Consider the following 22,648-nt stretch of genomic DNA (forward strand, 5'->3'; position numbering starts at 1 on the left):
AAAGACAACATGTACCTTGACTTTCTTGGGGGTGCCAGGGAGCCACAAGAGACACTTCTTCATAGATATCTACCTAGTGAGAAAAGCAGACAAGGGAAATATCCTGTGGTATCCAGGAGCATCCAAAGACTTCATGCATCCTGCCAATGACCAGTGGCTAACAGCACCACCATAACAGGAAGCACCTACACTGGTAAAGGAGTCTGGTTCTTTGCCAAGATGCCTATGGACAGTTAGCCCAAGCAAAGAGAAACACTGTGAAAGTACAGAGGCAGTCATACAGCAAAACCAGTTTCCTCAACAGAAAAGTACAAAGGAGCTGCTCCTACAGCTTTGATGGCACCTGGCAACACCAACAGAGCCACCCATGGGATTTATCTGGGTCTCAGATAAAAGGGAGGCAAGAAGAGAGTGAACATGGGAGGGAGGGATGAGTAAAGGGAAAGAAAAGTGAGTGAAAAGCTGGAAGAGAGAAAGAAATGGGACAGATAGATACATGGGAGGGTCCTTGAAAATGTGAACACTGAGAGAAGATTTCCTGTGACTAGAATGGTGGCACACACCTGCAATTCCACTACTTAAAGCAGGCAAAGGCAGGAGAATTAGCCAAGCTGGGTGACAAATTGAGATCCTATCTTAATACAAAACAAAAACAAAACCACTCTTCATCTTTCAGAGATGCACACTGAAACACTTACAAGAGAACACTAAGACTTCGATATGTTTGGGCAGTGTTGGGAGGACATATAGTTCAGTAGTAAAGTACCTGCTCACCTTGTAAGGCCCTGCGTTTGCTTCCCAGGACCACATATAGAAATAAAGCTCACCAAATGCTTGGACAGGAAGGGAGAGCTACAGACAAAAGAGCAGGAATTGGCTACAAGCTGATGCCATCAACACCATTCTCTGATTCTGTGGCCTAGGCAACACTCCACATTTAGGGCTGTGCCCTTCAGCTTCTTGGGCTTCATTAGACTCCCACAGAGATATGATCTGGACATGTCTACAAAGGGTGGCACTGTATCAAGGGAGGAGAAGAGAAGGGAAAAAAGAGGGCAGGTCCAAAACTCTCTCAGGCTCACCTTTCCACTGTACCATACACCTTGACACAGCTCTCCTGAACCCAGGACACCCATTTAGTGACTCTTCTGCCAGCACAATTAGCTCATTACAGACCTGAAGACCCTGCCTGGTCTGCCCTCACAGCTAGCCTTGTAATGAGACCACAGCCACTTCCTTCCTCACAAGCAGCTTCCACAGAAGAAAAGACCCTTCTGAGCCCTCCACCCCCACCAACTTCAGGACACAACTTAATGTAGCCAGTCACATCCACCACACTTCCTGAACAACAGCTGTGGAAACACTTACCATGGGTGTATGCAGAGGATGACAAATCTAGAAGCAGCACTTTCTCGCATTAATATATTTCCACACCCATATACACACAGTTGAAGTCACTAGAGCTCCAACTAGGAAAAGGTGGCAACCAAGGACCCAGAGGTAGTCCCATGGCAGGCATGCAAGGGCCTGGGGTAAAATATGATTTGGACTCCTGAAGGCTCTCCATCCTATGCAAGCAATTGGCCTAAGACTTACAGGCTCTCATTTCTGAAGAGCTCCCAGATACCTCCCTAGCTCTCCTAATGCCTCCCAGGGGAGGAGCTTCCTGTAGGAGATCTAACACACTTAACAGGTCCATATCTGCCTAGTACTCACACAGCAAATTCCCTTTTGTTTTCTCACAAGCTCTAGTCTATGCACATACTTGCCCTAATTGAGTTCTAATGGTTCAGGGCAGTGGGTGAGTGAAGGCAGAAGTTAGTGTCTAGAGTTGAGGAGGTATGACAGAACAGTTCAGGTGGGCAACCCTAACCAGGGAAGGAGAAAGAATTAAGACATGAGTAGAACCAGGATCCACCTCAGGTTCCTCCTGAGCTGACCCCTATGCACAAAGATCAGACCATAGCACCTGTGGCCCACAGGATCTAGACAGAAAGGTGAAGATAGAGAAGGTAAAAGATGCACCTGCTTGCTCTCTGAACACAGACCAGACCAGACACAAAGTGAATGAGAACCTGAGTCCAACTCTGACCTGGGAGGTAAGTTGGTTATATTCCCAATGGAGCTGTATTTCAGCCCCAGCCACTGCAAAAACTTGCCATAGATTATCCTGTCACCCATGTGGACAGAGACCTTCAGAATGAGGGAAGAGGAGGTGGTCAAAGTAGTGAGCTGACTTTGTGCTCTGCCCCAACGTAAGAGTTTGCGTACCAGGCAGTGCACAATGAACTGCAGCAATGTGCGGTGCTAGCAAGGAAGAACCAAGGCCCTAAGCTATGGATTACAAACAGGACAAAGTCTTTGTACACCATATCCACCACAGGTGGCAGAGTCTCTTATAACCTGGTAGTTTTGATGCCCTGGGGCCCATTTATATTCAACCTCTGCAGTGAGTTGGTGTCTTTCCAAACCATTCAAGAAGGCCCTTAACTCTCATTCACAAGGATTTATGAAGAAGGTAGCCATGAACTGCATGTTACCAGAGTCTAGTTACCAGAGGCTGGCATGGCTCTCCTGAATACCTGAGGAGCCCTCTAAGACAGATGGTGAGGCTCTGTCTTATCAGACACGTTGAACTAGCTACATGTATGGGAAGGGCCCTTTTGCCTCTCTAGAGTGCCAGCCAAAGCTGGGCAATGGCAACAGAGGAAGCATTGATGCATGTCTTCCCCAGGCCAGCACCATGAGACCATGGTACAAAGAACCCAAGAATTAATTGTTTCATCCAGTTTCCAGGGGGAGGCTGGCATGTGAAGCCCACAGGAAGAAATATTACAAGTATAGGTTCCAGTGCTAGAGAGAGAATCTGAGCACACAGTGGATACAAGCAAGCAAGGGAATGTGGACCTGCATCATTTCTGGACAGTCTCTGGCTATGCCAACAAAATAATAGTAAAGACAGACTGTGGCATTAGCCAGAGACACAGGACACAAGTCAGAGGGTAAGCTACTACCAAACATGAGTGAGCATTCTGGAAACTGGAAAGTATTCTGGGTTGTGCCAGGCTGAGGAACACCAGCAAGATTAGTGTGGGCTCTCAGAGTGCAAGTATGTCACAGCAGATTTCATAAAAGCTATGTAACATTTGGGCATGATGCACACTCCTATAATACCAGCAATGAGGAGGGAGAGGCACAATTGGGTGATTCTATCTAATAAATAAATAAATAAATAAATAAATAAATAAATAAATAAATAAATAAATAAATAAATAAATGAATGAATGAATAAATGTTAGATAAGGCCAAATGAGGTGGCTTATACCTGTAATCTCAGCACTAGGGACGCAAAGGTAGGAGGACCAGAAGACCACTTTGTCTCAAAAAACAAACGAAAAGCTATACTAGGCCATATGTGATGGCTTATGCCTATAACCATAGCACTCGGAGGTGGAGGTAGGAGGATCAGGGGCTCAAGGCCAGCCTCAAATACTTACCAAGTTTGAGGCCAGTCTGGACTACATTAGATGCTATTTCAAAGAAAAACAAACAAGAAAGGTCTCAGTGAAATCAAACTTCAGGTCAGGTGCAGTGGTGTACATACTTTCAATCATAGGCGGAAGCAGGTAAATCTGTCAGTTTGAGGCCAACCTACGTAGAGAGTTCCAGGACAGCCAGGCCTACATAGTGAAACCCCGTCTCAGATAGATGATAGATGACAGACTGACTAACAGACAGACAGAACAAACCAGAACTTCATGATAAAGTTGTACTGGAAAAGGAATCTCAACTAGGACAGTGTCCAGAAATGGATTTCAGAACCATTAGCCTCACACTTGGTTTAACCATCAACAATGCAAGGACTGCCATGATTCACAAGAGCAGCAAAGGTGGCCCAGGGTTACTATACAAGCATCTTGCACATCCCATCTTTTTTCTCCCTTCTGTTCTGTTCCCTTTTCCTGTCACCAGAGCAGGGACTGGCCTCTAAGGTCTCACATACTAGTGTGTGAACATACTTCAACGTTAGTGCAGTTTTCAGGGAGCAGCTTTGCCCTTAGCCACTACAATGGATATGCCCTTCGGCAACGGCCCGTAGGACTGAGAGCAGAGGTCCCTCTGGCTTCTTCCATTCCTAAGGACCCCTGTGCGTGAGTGCTCTTCCTCCTTCCCCACCCCCGTTGTCATTCTTCAACCACAAGAACAGACACACTGAGGCTATTGCCCTACTCTAACACCATACCCTACCCTCCTTTGTGAGCCTTCAAAGTGACTTCAGATCAAATTCAAAGTCATTCTAGTCTGAGTGGGGGTTGTACTGAACAAGGAAAGAAAGTCTGATCCCTTAGTTAGGTCTTTCAGTGTCATGGCCCTCAGACATTTACATACCAGAACAACACATTCAATTCCACGTTGGGCAATAAAGTCACTCTCAAGCTTAAGGAAGAAAGGGTTGTTCACATGTGCACATGTGTATGTGTGTGTGTGTCTGTGTGTATGTATATATGTATACACACCAGTTTCCTTGACAGCTAACTCCTCAACATCACTGCTAAAGCCAGGAGACCACAGAGTGACATCTAGAACAGGCTGAAAGAACATCACACATGGACTGTAGCTTTCAAGACTGTAGGACTGAGGGAGGCCCACAAGCAGAGTGTCATCAGAAAGGCATAGAAGGCCTGCTGAAGGTAGAGAGACTGGTCAGAAAGTCCAGGAACAGAGAGATTCTAGGACATTTGCATAAATGCCAGGGAAACTAACCAACACTAACATCTGGGGGCTGCAATGGTTGTTGTTTTACTTTTGTTAATTCGTTAATAATTTTCTTTTGTTTTTGAGATTATAATATAATTAAATCCTTTTCCCTCTACCTTCCTCCCTCCAAGCCTGCTCATATACTACTCCTTACTCTCTTTCAAGTTATGGTCTCTTTCTTCTTTATTATTACATGCATATACATATAAATCCCTAAATATAATCTGAATCTCTCTATGTAGCTGTCCTCAGACTTATTATGTAAACCAGGTTGGCCTCAAACAAACAAACATCTCTCTGCCTCTGCCTCCCAAGTGCTAGAATCAAAGGTGTATGCCACTACACCCAACTCACCCACAGGTTTTTAAAATGTCTATTCCAATTTCCAGGAGACGATAATGCCTGAGTGTGCTCTCCTATCCCAGAAGCCACAGGGAGGTAGACATGCTGTTTACTAAAATGGCTTTTGTAGGTTCAGGGTACATGGCCAGATGGCCGCAAAAAAAGATAGAGAAGTACACAACTTGAAAAGTAACAGGGCCTAAGAAGAAGGGTAATTTAGTAAGAGAATCACTCTGCAAGTCTGGGCATGTACTGTACATGTTATCTTCTGGCTAAAGACATTTCCTACTTCCCATCACAGATCCTTTGTCACTATAGGAAGTGCACTTGGTTTCCTATGTAAATAATTTCCTCTGTCAAGTTTTAGGTTAATAATTTGGTTGGAACCCACTCTGCATGATCTCGGGCCATTGAGGCTTGCTGAGATCTGGTCCATTTGGGTCCATGCTCCTGAGTGCATGAAGGAGTGTGGCCAACAAGCTGTCAATTCATTACCAACTTTGAAGAAGATCTAACTGAGCTGCCAGACAGGGTCCCTCCTCAGCAGTGATGTCCACCCTTACATCACTGAGCAGATAGAGTGCTTAGCTCTCGAACATCTTTCAGCAGTTCACCACCAGGGCAACTCTGCACCTTTCCGAGAGGTGCAGGACCCAGAAAAGAGGAAGGACAAAGTTGGGCCAAATTTCAACTCAGGTGCCCCCTCTTGTGTTGGTCCTGAGGCTCCTGGAACAGAAGAACTAGAGGTAAAGCAACTGGGAGCCAGAAAAGTCCACACAGGGTCTTCACTCATGAGACAAAATGCTGAGGACACACATAAGCATAAACCAGGTGTCCTGACAGCCAGGCTGTAGTGTGATTGGGGTATACAAGATGAGGGTGAAGGAGGCAAAAGTATTTATCAAGTCTTTTAAGCAGGAAGGAGGTGTGTTCAGTTCCCTCTAGTGGCTTCCTGAATCAAAGATCAGGACATAGGTCCTCTCTACTCCAGGTGTCTGTGATAGCCTGGAGCCACAGATTGGGTCATCCCAGGAAACAGTGGACCTTATAGGTTTCTAGACTGGGTCTGTGGCTTGGACCCAGCCCAGGGCAGACAGGGCACTATACAACCCAGGGACCTTCCCACATCTAGAGTCCCAGTCTTAAAGGATTTGGCCCAGGACTGCCTAAATGGCAGCTCATGATCACCTGTTATTCTACGTCCAGAAGATCTGTTGTCCTCTTCTGACCTCCCTAGGTACCAGGCATACACATAGTACACAGACAAATATGCAGGTAACACACCCAAACACATAAGTAAGTTAATTCATTAGTAAGAAAAATTTTTAAGGACAACTTGAGACAAAACTATACTCATATTAATGTCCCTGTCAGCCACATCTGGCAGAGACAGTAGCTTCAGAAGTGCAGGAAGGAGGGGTTTGGTCCTTTCCCTTTTTGGTCCATGAGTTAGATGATACAGAGACAGCAGAGACCATTAACAGAGACCTGGGGCAGCTGTAGGTGTCACCTAATCTCATCTTTGGACTATTAGCTAAAATGCAGCAGTTGGTCTGTGGTCAAGGCAGGTTGACTTAGGAATCACCAAGCTGAGGTATACAGAGAGGTCCAAGAGACATTCATCTTTCTGAGGCAGAGCAGGGCAACAGCATCACTGGAGTGATCCAACACCCTACCTCACTGTATCTGTGGGCACAGCCATCCTGCACAACACCTCCACCATCACACCCAGGGCTGACAAAGAGCCCCCAATACTGCCCCTCTTTTCCCAGCCATTGTGGAAACAACAGCTACTGAGGCCTTCATCATCACACCTGCCTCTACAACCAGGACCTCTACTGGAGCAGAGACAATCACCATCTAGCATCTAAGGACCTATATAGCAGGTATGGTAAGAGACCCAGACCCATCCCAACAGCCCAACATCACAGTTCCTGAGTGACAAGCAATTGTAGCCTCTCCATGGAACAGACAAGGCAGAACCTCTGTATTCCTAGACTGGCCAGCCCCGCCTCAAAGTGTATTACTATTTGTAAAAAAACAAACAAACAAACAAAAAAAAGAGGCAGACACAAGTGGAAGGCACCAGTAGTTGCCCTGCCCTACTCTGCCACTGCTCTGCTTTTTGCATCACTCCAACACATGCCCCAAGCTGAACCACTGTCTGCCTGTAACACTGAACACCAATGCACACAGCTGATCCATTCAACCCACAGAACACCTAGGACAGGAAGAAGCCTATTGGGAGAAGGCAGCTGTAGGTCCCACCTAGTATTGCCAGACTGCACTTTTACTGTACTGTGTATCATGGGCATAGACAGAACAGGCTTCCTACCTAGTCCTGCTGGCGGCTCAAGGCCCAGAACAGTCGTTCTAAATCCTGTATGAGCAGAAATGTGAGCTCCAAGGGCTCCTGGTGAGCACCCAGATGGCAGCAGAGCCTGTGCCATTGGGGTTTCCCACATAGCCATCTAGAGGGACAGGGAACATTTGGTTAGGAAACCCAATGCCCTGCTACATTCCTAGGAATGGTACTTAAGACCAGAGTGTCCAGTAAAACAGAAGCTGATCCAGCAAGCAGACTGCTCTCAAACCTACTCCTTATGATGTACAGACCATCCCATAGGGAAAAAGTCAAGTGTAAACACCCATGGACCAATGACCATAGCATTTAGTCAACCATCAAATATGGTGGCCCTGGAAGTTCATGACAATCACATGGCACAGCCAGACTTCACTGACTTCCCCATGACTCTCCCTGCTGCTGTGAGTAGTAGAGACAGATGCTCTCTGCCTAACCTACCTACAGTATCTACCTTGGCATTTATCTGTCTCTTAAGAATCAGCTTATGACTAAATCCTAATATTCAGAACTAACACCCTACCATACAGAGAACCCATGCCTGAAACTGTAGCAGAACTAAGGGTGCCAAGCACCACTTCAACCAAGACAGAAGACATTTTCACAGACACAGCAGAATGTACTGGAAAAAAAGATTTTGTGACCCTCCTGCTGACAGTGTCACTTCCGGAGAGGGCCCTGGCCTCCCATTTTGGATAAGAAGATGTTGCAATAAATGTTCCTGCATTTCTAAGGCATAAAAGGAGACAAGTCTCCTGCCTATAACTCATTGCAGCCCTGATGCCTACCATGGGGGGGGGGGGCAGGCAGGCAGACAAAAGGACTCAACCAACACCACTCCCTGCATAGCAGCAACAGCACAGGGTCTGCCTGAGTGTGGAAAAGATAAAAGGAAGTGAGTCCAGAGAAAAGACAAAACAAGCATGCAGAAGACATTTTATCAAGACAAGGATGGCATAGAAAAGGGGATCACAACCAGTACTGCTGTCACAGAGGGAGAGATGCTACCTTTAGGAGACAGAGCCACTGCTGGTATGAGTCCTCAGTCAGGTACAGAGAGGCAGCCAGAAAGCAGCCTCAGATCAGAAGAAGGCCCTGTGACACTGGCCACCACGCTGTTTACCCAGGGATAGAAGGAAAATCACTGGGTGATAAATGCCTAACAATCTATGGCAAGAAGTAAATACCTCTGACCACCGAGGGAATACCCAGGCTGTATACTCATCTGTACCCCATAAGCACAGACAAATGGGAGGGTGTTTGTGTGCCATCCAAGGCCCTGAAGGTCTCTTGTCCCTTCTACCATTCCAGTATCACCTCCAACAGCTAAGAAGAGGACAGGGACAAAGGACTGGAAAGAGAAAATCCTGCCCCTGGGATGGGAGTAAATGTCAGTGGCCAAAACAGAAGACAGAAGTCAATGGAGCCATTGGTTAGAATCAACCTTGGTTGTCATTAAGAATGGCTCAGAGCCCTACTACCACAGTCCACTGAGCTTCCTAGATGTATCCAGGGCCCACTACACTCACCTGATCATATCAGTTGGGAAGTGTTCTCTTGAAAGACAATGAGAAATTGTTGTAGGCCTTCCATAATATCCCGTACCCAGCCAGCACTTTCTCAAAACTCTCTGCAGCCTCAGCACTGAACACATAAGGGCAGTATCGTGTTAAGAGCAAATAGGCCTTGAATTCCTGACTGAGGAACTAAACAGTACACACTTTCAACAACTAGGGGGAGGGGAGCAGGCTGTAAAGAAGGTAAGGTACAACAAAAGCAAGAGCACCCCTCAAGGGTCAATGAAGGAAAAGGCAGACACAGGGCCCAGCAGACGCCAGGTGTGTCATGACCTATCCCTGCTATCCTTAATCCCTCCAGCCACCACTGCCTGGCCCCAGGCATCTCTGCCTCTGGTATAGATCCTCTGTTTCATGGCAGCTCTGAGTGGCAGGGATTCTTTGGCCCTATTCCACCCCATGGTTCCTGCCTTGACTTTCACTTGTCTCTAGGAACCTACTCATGGATAACTCCTAATATTCAGGACCTTGTCCATACAGAGAACTCAATGCCCATCAAATGAAGACAGAACCAATGAAGGTAAAGTAGGCAAAGGCAAAGCAGATGATCACAAAAAGAAAACCACATGGTCCCAATGCTATGGAATGACACTGTTTTGCTTATTGCTAGCACGAAAGATGGGAGAAGCATGGGAAAATTGCTGTGGAATATGGCAGCAGCCACTCAAGAACCCATGGAAGCATCAGGTACAGCAGTGTGGCACCACCTGGTCTGGAAACATCCTAAATACCCAGCACAGGAAACAGGACAGAGTGTGGCAGCTTGAACCACCTAAGTGGTGGGATCATTAGCTTTTGGTTTCTGGTTTTTTTGCTCTGCTTCATCTTTCTACAATAGACACATAATACCAATTTTCACAAGAGCAAAGATCCTGCTCCCTCTCCCATGACACCTATATAAGGTTTCAAAGCACACTCACCAGAATTCCACAAGCTCTGGGGAGACAGGACTGTGAATCCAACTGAGGGCTCTAAACATGCCTATGTACCCAGTTCCCACGACCACCAGCAAGTCTCTACTCTTCAGAGGTAGGCAGAGAAATCAATACTGCCCCCATTGTGAACACCCACCAGGTCCAGCCCCACCAAAACCCCATGGCAGCACCATGGACCACTAGAGAACAGCTCATCAGGACAGAGAAACTCAAATTCCAAGGACACATGTGCCTCAATCCCACATTTCAAATGGCCAGACCTGACCCCATTTCCACCCAGGACTGGCAGTGCCCTCCAGATTCCTGGCTCAGATTCTTCTCCCTCTGTGTCAACACATAAGCAGGACCCAGTGCCCTTCCTGTACCCTTTGTTCTTTGTCTTAAACAGCAACAATGCAACGTGGCAAAATGGCAACCTAACTTCCCCTGCTGGCTTTCCAGGTGCTAGACACTGTGTGGGGTGCCACTGCAAGGACTGACTTCTTTCTACCCTGAATAAGGCAAAAATGATTCACTCTCATTTTACAGAAGAAATGCAGGTTGAAGAGAGACCACATGCTAGATTATAGTATGACCCCTCCCATCTCAGCCCACCCACTCAGGTGACACCAGAGCACAGGGAGTGTCTGGCTGCCTGCCATCTGTGGTGTCCTCTACCCTGCTATAACAGGTCCAGCTCAATGATACAGTCTCTTATGCACCCCACCCTCCCCTCCCTGTGAGGCCACTGAACCCTCATACAGATCCTACTCATTGGTAAGCTCCTGTGGGCTCTGCCGTTGCAGAGAACACAGTAAGACAGCAAAGCCTATCGTGTACAGGCCCATAGCCAGGGTGAGCAACTCCCAAAGAAACTTGGCTAGATACAGTCACTAAGTGGAGGCATACTGTCCCACAGGAGCCAATTGCCTGCCTTGGCTGTCACAGGTTCTTCCCTCCTTCAGCAGCACCACTCTGCCAATTACTAGGTGCCAGGCAGCACAGTCAGCAGGTGGACCCAGAGGAGGTGCTAAGTATCCAGACCAAGGATGGAGGCTCAGGAACTCTTGTTAAATGGGCAATCCCTGCACCTATCTCTAGGGGTATTCCTGACCTTGTTAAAGTCCCAGGGAGATGACACTTGAGTGGAGCCATATGGAAGTCAGATGAACTCTACTTCAAGTTACAAATCTGCCATGCCAGGCCCCACGCAGAGTAGGTATTAAATCAGACCAGAAATAGACCCCATATACCTGTATAGCACTCAGGCTGGATGGTGGCTTCAGACTACATGCCCATCTCACCCACTGACAGGCACTGGCTGGCAGTACCCTTGCTAATATGAGTGAGCCTTGCATACTCTTGAGGCACTAGCCCTACAAATGGGAATGCTCTCTCACCTGACTCACAAAGAGGGAAGACAGCCCTCTGTGAAGAACAGTCTACTTGCTTTAGAAGCTTCTGATTCTTGACTATCTGGGACTGTATGGTAATCACAGGTTCCTCCTACCTCCTGGATGGGTCATTCTCTGCTGACTCTCCTTGACTCCCAGCTTCTGAGGTATCTGAAGAAGAACCTAAGGGCACTTAGAGAGACAGTCAAGTTCAGAAGCCAAAACTCAACTGATGCTATAAGTGGTTCTAATAGGTGCTTCAGTACTCCATTTGGGACAGGGGCTACTCAATGCAGAAAGCCCTCAAGCTACACAGGCTAACGCAAAGCCTCCATCCACTAAGCCTTCCTCAGATACCTGGTTCCTACCAAACACCTGCTTGACAGTCAAAGCACCAGGTGAAGGTAATGGCCCCACCCATCAAGTCTAATACAGTGTCTGTCCAGCCTCTACTCTTTCTGCAGACACAGAGGGTCTGGCTGCTGCTTCATGATGCATACAACATGTTATTGCCTTCTACAGCAGTAGGGCTGTGCTCACTTCTCATTCTAGAGCAGTGGTTCTCAATCTTCCTAATGCTGCAATCCATTAATACAGTTCATCATGCTGTGGTGACCCCATATCACAAAATTATTTTTGTTGTGCTTCATAGATGTAATTGTGCTGTTATGAATCATAATGTAAATATCTGTGTTTTCTGGTGGTCTTAGGTGACCCCTGTGAGAACCACTGTTCTAGAATAAGAACAAGGAGCAAGATGTAGCGCTTCAGTCAGGCTTATCAGTTCATTGCCCTCACAACAGTGGTTAGGAAGACAGAGGTCCAGGTATAAAGACAGGTATAAAGAAAGAAGGTAGTAACTATCTCTCTTCACTACCTCCAGATAGATACTGAGAAACAACCTCACAATGAAAGGCAACTATTTCCTGAAGGCAGGCTCATGAAAAATGCATAAGGGAAGGAGTCCCCAACGTGGGCCCAATCCTGAGCAGGTCTCCGTGGTTCCAGTGGCACCTCCATCTGGCATGTGATCCCATCATAATATGAGGTATCTCCTTTTAGAAGAGTGTGAACAGGAGAGCAATGGGCACAGCAGCTACTCATGGCCTCACTGCCTTGCGCTGCTACTGCAAACACAGGAACCTTGAGGAAAAGCAGAGAGGAAGAAAAGAGGGAGGAAATAAGGGGCAGGAAAGGCAAGTAGCCACACCCTGCCCAAACAGGGACAAGAAAGGGGGCTGGGGCCTTAGAGAGCCCAGCCAGGTACCTGGAGGAAGCCATCCTGAGTGGACCAAGCAAGCCGAAGAAAAGGAATCTATCTGCATTGGGCTGAGTGGCCAAGTTGAGGGAAGCAGCAAGATCCCAAAAGAAGACACCTGGAAGCAATGACCCCAGCAGGAGAACAGAATGAAGGGTAGATTCCATATAGGATGTCTTCCCACCAAAAGACCAGAGCAGGTCAGCATGTTAAGGCTGCCAAGTCCCAAAGGCAGAGGGGCATTGGCAGGAGACTGCTCCACACATACAGGATGATCTTTTTAAAGAGACTGGAGAGATGGCTCAGTGACTAAGAGTGCTGGCTACTTTCCCAGAGGACCCAGGCTTGATTCCCAGCCCCCTGGTGGCTCACAACTGTCTATGTAACTCCAGTTCCAGGGGATTTGATTCCCTCTTCTGGCCTCCACATCACCAGGTATGCATGTAGTACACATACAACCAGGGAAAATGCCCACATACATAAATGAAGACATAATAATTTAAAAATTGTTAAACCTTCCACTAAGAAACAATTATTTTGATAAAAAGCAAAGCCCAGGGACAGGCAGGCTAGAGACAGAGCAGATTCCTATTCTCTGGTCAACACGACTCTTCTATGATTCCCCTTGCTAAGCTACCAAGAACACTGGGCCTTGAATACTAGGGTCCATCACATCCTATGATAGCATAAAAGGACAGTTCACAAGGTTACAGCAAAAAGATACAGAAGGGAGAGTGGGCCAATGAAAGAGCCCAGCCACACTGCTAAGAAGTATGAGAGTTTGTCGCTTTTATCTCCAGCAGTAAGAGCTGGAGCTTAGGTGTCAGGCCTCAGAGGCTCTCCATTGTTTACAGCAGAAATAACCCTATGGACTACAACTGCAGGCACAGACCAGAAGGTACTAGTCACTTAGTGATGGGATTAGGTATCAGGAAATCTAGGAAGTCTATCTCATCCTGCCTGGAAGTCAACTTGAAGCTACCCTGCCACAAAACTCCACCCACCTGCCAAAGAAAGAGGTGGCACCTTGGTGATCCTTAGTGCCTTTTGAATCTCCTGTTAGGGATAAGAACCAAGGCCTAACATGACCAACAATAATCTCACTTCACCCAAAGACCAGCTTCTCCTCCCAGTCCACCTCCCTTATCCCGGCAGCTGTAATTCTGATCAACAGAAGCTGACAAGAACACTGTTCTCCCCTTCCAGCCAGGTCCTTGTGTTGAGAAGCTCCCCTGGGCAGGCGAGCCCCAGAGCTACAGAGCCCGGAGTAGCATCCAGGCTCAGAAGTTAACCAAAAATCCCTCTCTGTCCCATGAATATGACTTGCCTCTCACACCTCATCCCATTAGTGTTCAATACAGCTCTGCCTGCATAAGCTTGGTAAAGACCAAATCCAAGCAGAACCAACACAAAGTCACCCTGGGACCCAGCTCCAGGGGTGGAAAAAAGCAAGGCTGTTCTTGCCAGCTTTTCCACTTTAGAAAACAGCTCTTTTTCAATTTAAAAATGTTATTTATGTTAAATTATGTTTAGTCTTTATCCTTTTTAAATGGTTAGAGATATTTCTGTTTAATGTCTAAAATGGCAAATACTGACAGCTACAACTAACACAAACGTGATTAAGACTTAGAGTCTAAAGGGGTCCTAGGAGCAAAGAGTTTGAGAATGCTGCTCTAGGCCCAGGAGGAAACCTCATGTAAGAAAGGCTACATTGGGGAAACATGCTCTGGTAGACAGCCAGGACCAAGACACTCAAGAAAGCAAGGCCCTCTCGGGACTCGCAGACTAGCCACTGATGGAGGCAGCACAGGTGACCTGGAAGCACTAGGGCAGCTGAGGTGAAAACACCTTGTCTGGTACAAGGTTCAGGACCAACAAGCAGCATCTGAAGCTGCTGAGCCATAATCACAGTCAGAGATGCAGAGTCAGGCAGGCACCTGTCCCAGGAGCTGCCATAAGACATACACTTAGCCTCAGTGAGTGTCCCTGTCACAGCAGAAACAGTGAGTACAATAAGTACAGCTGGGGTCTCTGCTAAGAACAGACACTGCTTCAAAGAGATGTGGCCAGAGCGTCATGGAAAGAAGACAGGAGGGTTCTAGAGAGGACTTTCTTTGCTGATGGTTCTGGTGGAGCACAAGGAAAGCCAAGGCCAACCCATAATGCTCCTCATGTACAAGCAAAGTATAAATCATAACCATGAAACAATACAGTGATCTGAAGGATCCATGAGTCACCCAAACAAGGGAAAAAAACCAATTTTTTTAAAATTTCTATCTGGAAGGGACTGGAAAGATAGCTCAGCAGTCAAGAACACATACTGCTCTTGCAGAGGACCTGAGTTTAATTCCCAGCATCCACAACAAATACCTCACAACCTCCTATAACTCTAGATTTGGGGAGATTTAATTCCTCTAGCCTCTTTGGGCACCTGCACTCATGTACACATAGCTACACACACACACACACCGTTAAGAACAATAAAAATAGCCGGGCAGTAATGGTATGCACCTTTAATCCCAGCACTCAGGAGGCAGAGCCAGGTGGATCTCTGTGAGTTTGAGGCCAGCCTGGTCTACAGTGAGATCCAGGACAGGCACCAAAACTATACAGAGAAACTCTGGAGGGGGGGGGGAAGGAATAATAAAAATAAATCTTTTAAAATAAAGTATATGGTATTGGGGATGTGACTTGGTTTGGTACAGCACTTATCTAACCGCATGAAGCTCTGGGTTCATCCCCCACAGGGCATAAACCATGTGTGGTGATACATACCTATAATCTTAGCACTCAGGAGGTGGTAGCACACTATAGACCAGCCCAGGCTACATAAGACCCTGTTTCAAATCAACCAACCAACCAACCAACCAACCAACCAACCAACCAACCAACAAAAGATAGTGTCTGCACTGAGCAGGTGACAGACTGTCATTATTTCCTAAATAATACAAACTTGCAACTATTTACACAGCAGTTGGACCTGTCATGTGTTAGAAGAAAATATAGAGATGATCTGCAGTACTCAGGAGGGTGGCCATGTTCCATATAAATATATTACTAACATAAGAGACTTGAGCATTTGAGCAGATTGGTACTTGAGGTAGCCCCGGGACCACTACCCTCAGGATATTACCTGTACAGAACTGTAAGTTCCTAGTGTCTCTGATGAAACATTTTGGGTTTTTTGTTATTTATTATATTTCATACTAGCTTTTTTTCTCATCAAAAGCCAGGCATGCTCTCAGACACTTACAACTCCACTACTCACATGCTGAGGCTGGCTGAAGCAAGACCTTGACTCTAAAAACTAAAAGGAGAGGTGGAAGGAAAAGTTAACTTGTTTCCTGTGGCACTGATGTATGTACTTGTTTCAACCCACAATCTAAAAAGACAGTTGCCAAATCATAAGACAAAATAGCTTTGCCATTATCCCCTACAGCATGGGTCTCAACCTTCCTAATGCTGTGATCCTTTAATACAGTTCCTCTAATGTTGTGGTGACCCCCAACCATAAAATTATTTTCATTGCTACTTCATAACTGTAATTTTGCTACTGTTATAAATTGTAATGTAGATATCTGATATGCAGGATATCTGATATTCGATCCCTGTGGAAGGGTTGTTCTACCTCCAAAGGGGTCGTGCCCCACAAGTTGAGAACTGCTGCCCTAGAGTTTCGTTCAGAGCCCTCACCCTCCAGCCACTTCTCATCCCTTTTCCTACTGAAGGGATAAAAGAGCTAATTCAAAAGTACTCTTGCACCGGGCGGTGGTGGCACACGCCTTTAATCCCAGCACTCTGGAGGCAGAGCCAGGCGGATCTCTGTGAGTTCGAGGCCAGCCTGGGCTACCAAGTGAGCTCCAGGAAGGCGCAAAACTGCACAGAGAAACCCTGTCTCGAAAAAACAAAAAAAAAAAACAAAAAAAACAACAACAACAAAAAAGTACTCTCGCTAGATAAATGATAAAGACTGTGTTTGACTGTAGAAAACTGAACAAGTCTACGGTGACCTAGAAGAACAGCACAGGAAGCCCTTTTGTGCAGATGTCCATCTTGTCAGCCCTCCTTGAGTCCAGTCACCTTCATGACACCTTCTCAAACCCCAGGATCTCTACTAAAATTACTCTTCTGCCCTACATCCACCACATCCTAGTTTCCTTATTACCCCCCTTAAGTATCAGGCCACTTGTCTCTAGTCATACAGCACTCACCTTTGGCAGCTCCTTGATTCCACTATAATCTCTGGCTCATACTCTCACAACACCAGAGCTCACACAAACTGCCTTGTCACATATGGCACCAAAAGAAATGGCTAAAGAGCAGAAAGGCAAATATGCTGGGTGGCACAGCAGCTCCCACTGGCCTACAGAAGCTCTGCAGAGAACCCTGAGACAGGCCTGGGGACACAGCCAGGACTTTACACAACAAGGTCCCATGCAGACAAGCCAAGCAGTATGTCACACAATGCCTAGACTAATTTTACATTCCTGGGCTTGCTCCCAAGGCCAGCCTCAGGCTCAGACATCACTTCCTTGGGTCCACTTGGCACTGTCAGTCCTTTTCAAAGACTGGGGACACAGCCCCATAAGGTGAAGGCTGGAACCTTCAGGAGGGACACTTCAGTCCAAACCTGTCGAGGGCTGCTGAGACTATGTCCCTTCTGCTAGCTCAAGGAGGGAAGAAAAGGGGTGCCACTGAAAAGGCACTGAAAAGTGCCTGACCCTGAGAAGACCAGACCCTTCCCTGCTGTTTCTACCTGCCCACCATCCATGACCTATGGGGTACAACCTCATACACAGAAGTGAGTATTCATGCCTTCCTGACAGACCAAAACAATGAAATACTTCAACCAAAATCAAGGGCCCAAGGTAGAACACCACCACATAACCACATGAACTTAGCTATACATAGCCCCATGACCCTGCCAGGGATGTGCCCACTAAGGATTGTGGGAGTAACTGGATGAAAACTGCAGCCCAGATGATCATGTACCAGCGCTGGCAAAAGGAACCTTCAAAGAGAAGAAAACCAGTAGGTGTGGTCATGGTCCACGCACGGCACTGACACTGACACTGACAATGCCAAGTAGAGGGGTCAGGGGCCACATGTGGCCTGAATTGCCCTTCCTCCTCTCTTTAACCTTTTGTTTTTATTTCAATTGTTTCTACTTCCGTGTTCCCAGGCACCATCCCATGAAGCTGCAGTGAATACCAGCGGGTGTGTCCCAGCTGAGAAATCCTGTGCAGAAAGAAAAACAAACAGGAGGTAGGCACAGAATGGGAGGAACTTCTGGCAAGGCACGGAGAAGCAGCTCGCACCTTCTTCTGCCAGACTAGCCCATAATAGACAGGGTGCACAGAAATCCCTAGCAGGAAATGACCAACGACCTCACCCAGCACTTTCAGTTACCCAGTAGAGCATTGGAAGGCAAATGGTAGCCACTAGGATCTGAGTTTGCCCACCCTGCCAACAGGCTAAGCTTCCCTCAGGGCTGTACAGCATGTCTACACAAACACAGGAAGTGGGGTTTGCGTGTTTCTGTTTCCATGGCCACTGCAAGAAAGATACAGGAAATGCTGGGCTACCAGGACCACTGATATGGGTGTTCCCCACTGAGTTGGCCTTCAAATACATGCTATACCAGATGACCATGGCAGACCACAGCTCCTCCTGAGAGGAAGTCTTGCAAGTAAGTACACTCTCAACTGTAATCCCACAGGCAACAATGATAGCAAGGTCTGGAGGTAGCCTGAGAAGATGCTTTGCTGGGCAAGTACAGAGTATGGCAGCACCAAACAACAGCTGGATTGAGGACCCACTAAGGAGAGTAAGCACTGGTCTCAGACACACCTTTATAGGGAATCACAGCCAAGCCATCCAACTGTCCCCAGTCAACAGAGAGCTCTTCTTTAACACAACACTGGCCTCATCCTGCTCACTGCTGGCCAGCTTTAGGATACTTATGCATGAGCTTCTAGGGGACACTCTAAGCAAACGAGAGAAATGAAGTGTTCACAGTGTCCTGAAGTACACAGCACTTATGATCACTGCTTTTTTTTTTTAAAGAATGGGGACACAAGAGACCCAAGCAGACACCTTTGTAAACCCAACCCAGATGACTACCTGGGCAGCCACTCATGGAAAGAGGCTATTCCTGAGGGTGTTCCTAGAATCACATCTTTCAGTGGAGCCATCCACTGGAGAGCCTGGCTATTAGAGATGGCATCTCCATTATGCCTCTAGGCTTCTTGCAGGTACCCTCTCCACTTACTGTGCCAAAATCCTTCAGGAAGATCCCTATACTCTACTTCACATCCCATGCTCGCTCACTCACTCAGATCCTTGATACTTCCACTGTGCTTGTCCTGTCCTCTGGCAGCCTTAGCGTTCAAAACACTGACCTTGGAGACACTGGAAGCCTTACTCTCAGCACAAGTGGGCTCAGAATCCTTGGCTGGGGAAAGAGTACAATTCACTGTCCTAAAAGACTGGGTTTCAGCATCATCAGTTATGACTGCAAACTTTCCACAACCACCTCTACCCACAGGTAAAGGGAGAAACAGAACATTCAAGTTTCCTCACAATGCCTGGTGGAGCAACAAATGGACGAAACTGCTGACACCCATCACTGAACCCATCACAGAACAGATCTCATGACTCCATTTACACATTACACTGGATAGAGTGAATTGATGCTGCCTCTTGTAGGGGTGGAGACCTGCATCAACTAGAAGGCTATTCAAAGAATAATGGTAATGATATTGGGCTGAGGGTGGCATGGCAGGGGGTTTGCCCAAGATGCTGAAAGCTGTGGGTTCCACCCCTAGCAACACACACACACACACACACACACACACACACACACACACACACACACACACACTTTAAATTAAATCATGGTCTTAGTAACAGAAGTCTATAATTTTACTAAAAAATTACCTAATCATATACTTAAAACAAGCAAACTTGGTAGTATGTAAACCATACCACATGAGGCCATTCAAACAAAACCAAACTCTGGCAAGCCCAGTCAGATGTCAGTCACCAGAAACACTCTCCCAGGAGATAAAGCCTTTTGCCCCCATGCCAACCTTGTAGACACCTACACACAATGGCTCAGAGTACAAGTCTGCTGAAGACTGTTCCAGAGAGGCTGGAAAGCCCTGAGGCCATTTAGTTTTTACCTGTTAGCTGAGCAAGAATAGACCTTCCAATGTACACTGTATGAATGGCCAACATCAGGTTTCATCTCCTTCTGCCTGCATCAGAGAGATCTAAGGGCCCCAAGGCCTGAACAATAACAGGAGAGCATGGCTGGGAAGGCACCTGTAACTCTGAGTCAGGAACAACCAGAAAGGGAGCCACAGTGGAGGGCTGGAGAGGGACTACTGGAGAGTGTAGAGGTTCAGTAAGGGTTGCTAGGCAGGAGGGCCAATTCACTATCATCAGTGGGAAGAGGAGAAAGTGTGTTCTGACTCCCTAGAGCTCAGGAGCTTCTGGACTGCTTTCTGCTAGATAAAATCCAAACTGCACTCAGACCTTCTGCTTAAATGCCTGCCTCTGACAAGAAAGACTCAAGAGTTTCCTAAAGTATCACACAGCATGTTGAGGTTCCCTCCTCCAAATCCTGAGCAGCTTCCCCTTGGGTGTTACCCTGTTCTTGGTTGTCCACAACAGAACAAAAATTCACTACACAAAAGTTGCAATCCTTTCTAGTAAGGACTGAAGGCAGTCTGACTATATACACTACTTAAGACGCTCAAAGCTTCTCCAAGCAGAGGAAACCTACAGCATAAGAGGCGGGTAAGAGCCACACCTACAACATTCTCCAGAAAAGTCCCAGCAGGTCCACCACCAAGTTCCAACGTGCCAAACTCTGCTCTGGCTATCCCAAGCATGTTTCCCTGCAGGGCCTCCCTTCCTCCTGAGCAGCTGAATGCAGAAGATAAGGCTGTGAGATGCTCGAAGTCCCAGTTTGATCTTCATCCAGCTAAGAGGAAGATGTGGTTTTCCACTTGCATTTCTGTAGACGACTCTCCAGGCTCGAACAATTGCTGGAAAAGAACACTACTCTCACACCCATACTTGGTCCACCCAACATGAAGCCGTTCAACAAAACCTTGACTTTAAAGCAAGCAAGGAAGCAAACAATCTTTCTCAAAACACAAGCACTGTATTCTAAACTCCTCATTGACAATGGTCTGAATTAAGAAAAGGACCAAGACACAGTAAAAAATGATACGTTTCTCCAATTCTTCCAAACAAAAAACTAGTTCAAACTAGTTCAAGGGTTAACTGCAGATAAAGCTCCATCCCTGAGCAAACAATGGGCATTGGAAAGGAAAAAAATGGCTTCACTCTCTAGTGACCACCTTGCCACCCAGGGATCAGAAGACAAAGTGGATGAGATCTGCATGTGTGTGGAGAGGTGGGGGATCTCTGAGGCTCACTCTGAAACTTTCATGTCTTCCTACTTTTATAGCAATACTATGAAAGAGGGATGAGGAATGAATACTAGGGCACTGTGCCTTTATCTTCCAAAGACACCAAGGAGGAACTGACCAGGGCGGTGTTGGTGGGGGTGGGGGATAGACAGGAATTATATAAAACTTGCGACTGCCAATATAGTATGCAATCTGTGACACTTAAGAACACGGACACAAAGATAATTACCCTGCAGCCAGATCCCTCTTTAAAAAAATCTCCACTGCCCTTTGCAACCACAACTCTATTTTTACAGTGAGGCTGAGATTCCTTCCTTTCCTAAAGGCCCCAAAAGGAGAAGCAGCTCCCAGCTATATTCTAGAGCCTGGACTGACCCCATCCTAGGGTAACAGATGAGGGTTCAGCTGTCCTTTTCCACAGAGCTCCTTGTCACCAAGGAGTCCCAAGACCCAGTGACTCCAAAGGCTGATGAGTTAATGTCTGCATATGTGCAACGATGATTCAGTCCACAAAACACAGTCCTCTGTCAGTTTAAAGACTGGCTTCTGGTCAGTCTGCAGGCACAAAGTACCTGCTACTCATGGGCACGGGCCTGTAAAAATAACACATACAACAGTGGGCAGCCTCCTCAGTGACCCAGCGGACAGATCCAGTTTTCTTGCAGTGAAACCATATTTGCAGATAGGCCAAGTTACCTCCAATGCTGGCCCTCTCCACAAATACACAAAGGGAGAGTGATTGGGAATAGATCGGACACAGCTGTGTGTCCTGCATTTAAAACCCCTGCCTGGGCCGGGCGTTGGTGGCGCACGCCTTTAATCCCAGCACTCGGGAGGCAGAGCCAGGCGGATCTCTGTGAGTTCGAGGCCAGCCTGGTCTACCAAGTGAGTTCCAGGAAAGGCGCAAAGCTACACAGAGAAACCCTGTCTCGGAAAATCCAAAAAAAAAAAAAAAAAAAAAACCCTGCCTGGGCTTCAAAGACCCTGAAAATGACCAGGACATATCCCCTACCATGCTTACTGCATGCCAAACATGTGCTGGCCCTTGACTCAATTCACCCTTCCATATACCTGTACTGCACATCCCACAGCGTCCGTCTAACAGATAATGCTTTAAAGCAAGCCTAGAGAGGAGCACACAGCTAGTAAGTTGAGGAGAGCCAGTGACAGCGCTGCCTCTTGGACAAACCAGATGGGCCTACGCCTGGTCCCCTGTGTCACCCACACTATTACCCTAAGTGGCACAATGTGGCTCGCAGCCTCTCTTGGCCTTCTGATTACCCCTGGGGCTGCCTGTCCTCTTGGTCCGCCCTCTCAGGTTGCACGCACTGGGAGGTCAGAGCCCGTCTCCACCGCCTCAGTCATCCTGAAAGTACCACTACTCACGCTGCCCTCCGCCTTTCCCCAGTTTCTAACTCCAGGGTCCCGCGCAGCCCTCCCGCACTGCCGAAACCAAAGGCGGCATCTCAGTGCCCCAGCATGGTTACGTTGAACCCCGCAGCAGGGCCGCAGGCACCACCACAGACGGGATCGGGGACTGAGAAGCTGGGAGAGCGCGCGCGGCCAGGAGCGCCCGCCTCTCACTCTCCTCAAAAGTAA

The 22,648-nt window shown here is 47.2% G+C and overlaps 1 protein-coding gene across 4 annotated transcripts in view; it reads right to left on the bottom strand.

Moving 5' to 3' along the window:
• The window catches only part of Mob2 (MOB kinase activator 2), a 61,515-nt gene that overhangs the window by 38,411 nt on the left and 456 nt on the right, over window positions 1–22,648 (bottom strand). Inside the window, exons 1-2 of one of the 4 annotated variants that reach the window (XM_015996101.3) lie at window positions 22,018–22,412; window positions 20,422–21,833 (exon numbers count right to left, since the gene is read on the bottom strand). The exons of 1 other annotated variant lie outside the window; for it this stretch is intronic. In XM_015996101.3, the coding sequence (XP_015851587.1) occupies window positions 20,422–20,591 (170 nt within the window). In that variant the 5' untranslated portion in view covers window positions 20,592–21,833; window positions 22,018–22,412. Of the gene's footprint in view, window positions 1–15; window positions 35–20,421; window positions 21,834–22,017; window positions 22,419–22,648 lie in introns of those variants that run through there. 2 more of the 4 variants (XM_042257656.2, XM_076555392.1) reach the window with 2 other exon arrangements.

Source organism: Peromyscus maniculatus, chromosome 1 (genome assembly GCF_049852395.1).
Source record: "Peromyscus maniculatus bairdii isolate BWxNUB_F1_BW_parent chromosome 1, HU_Pman_BW_mat_3.1, whole genome shotgun sequence".
Classification (NCBI taxonomy): Eukaryota; Metazoa; Chordata; class Mammalia; order Rodentia; family Cricetidae; genus Peromyscus; species Peromyscus maniculatus.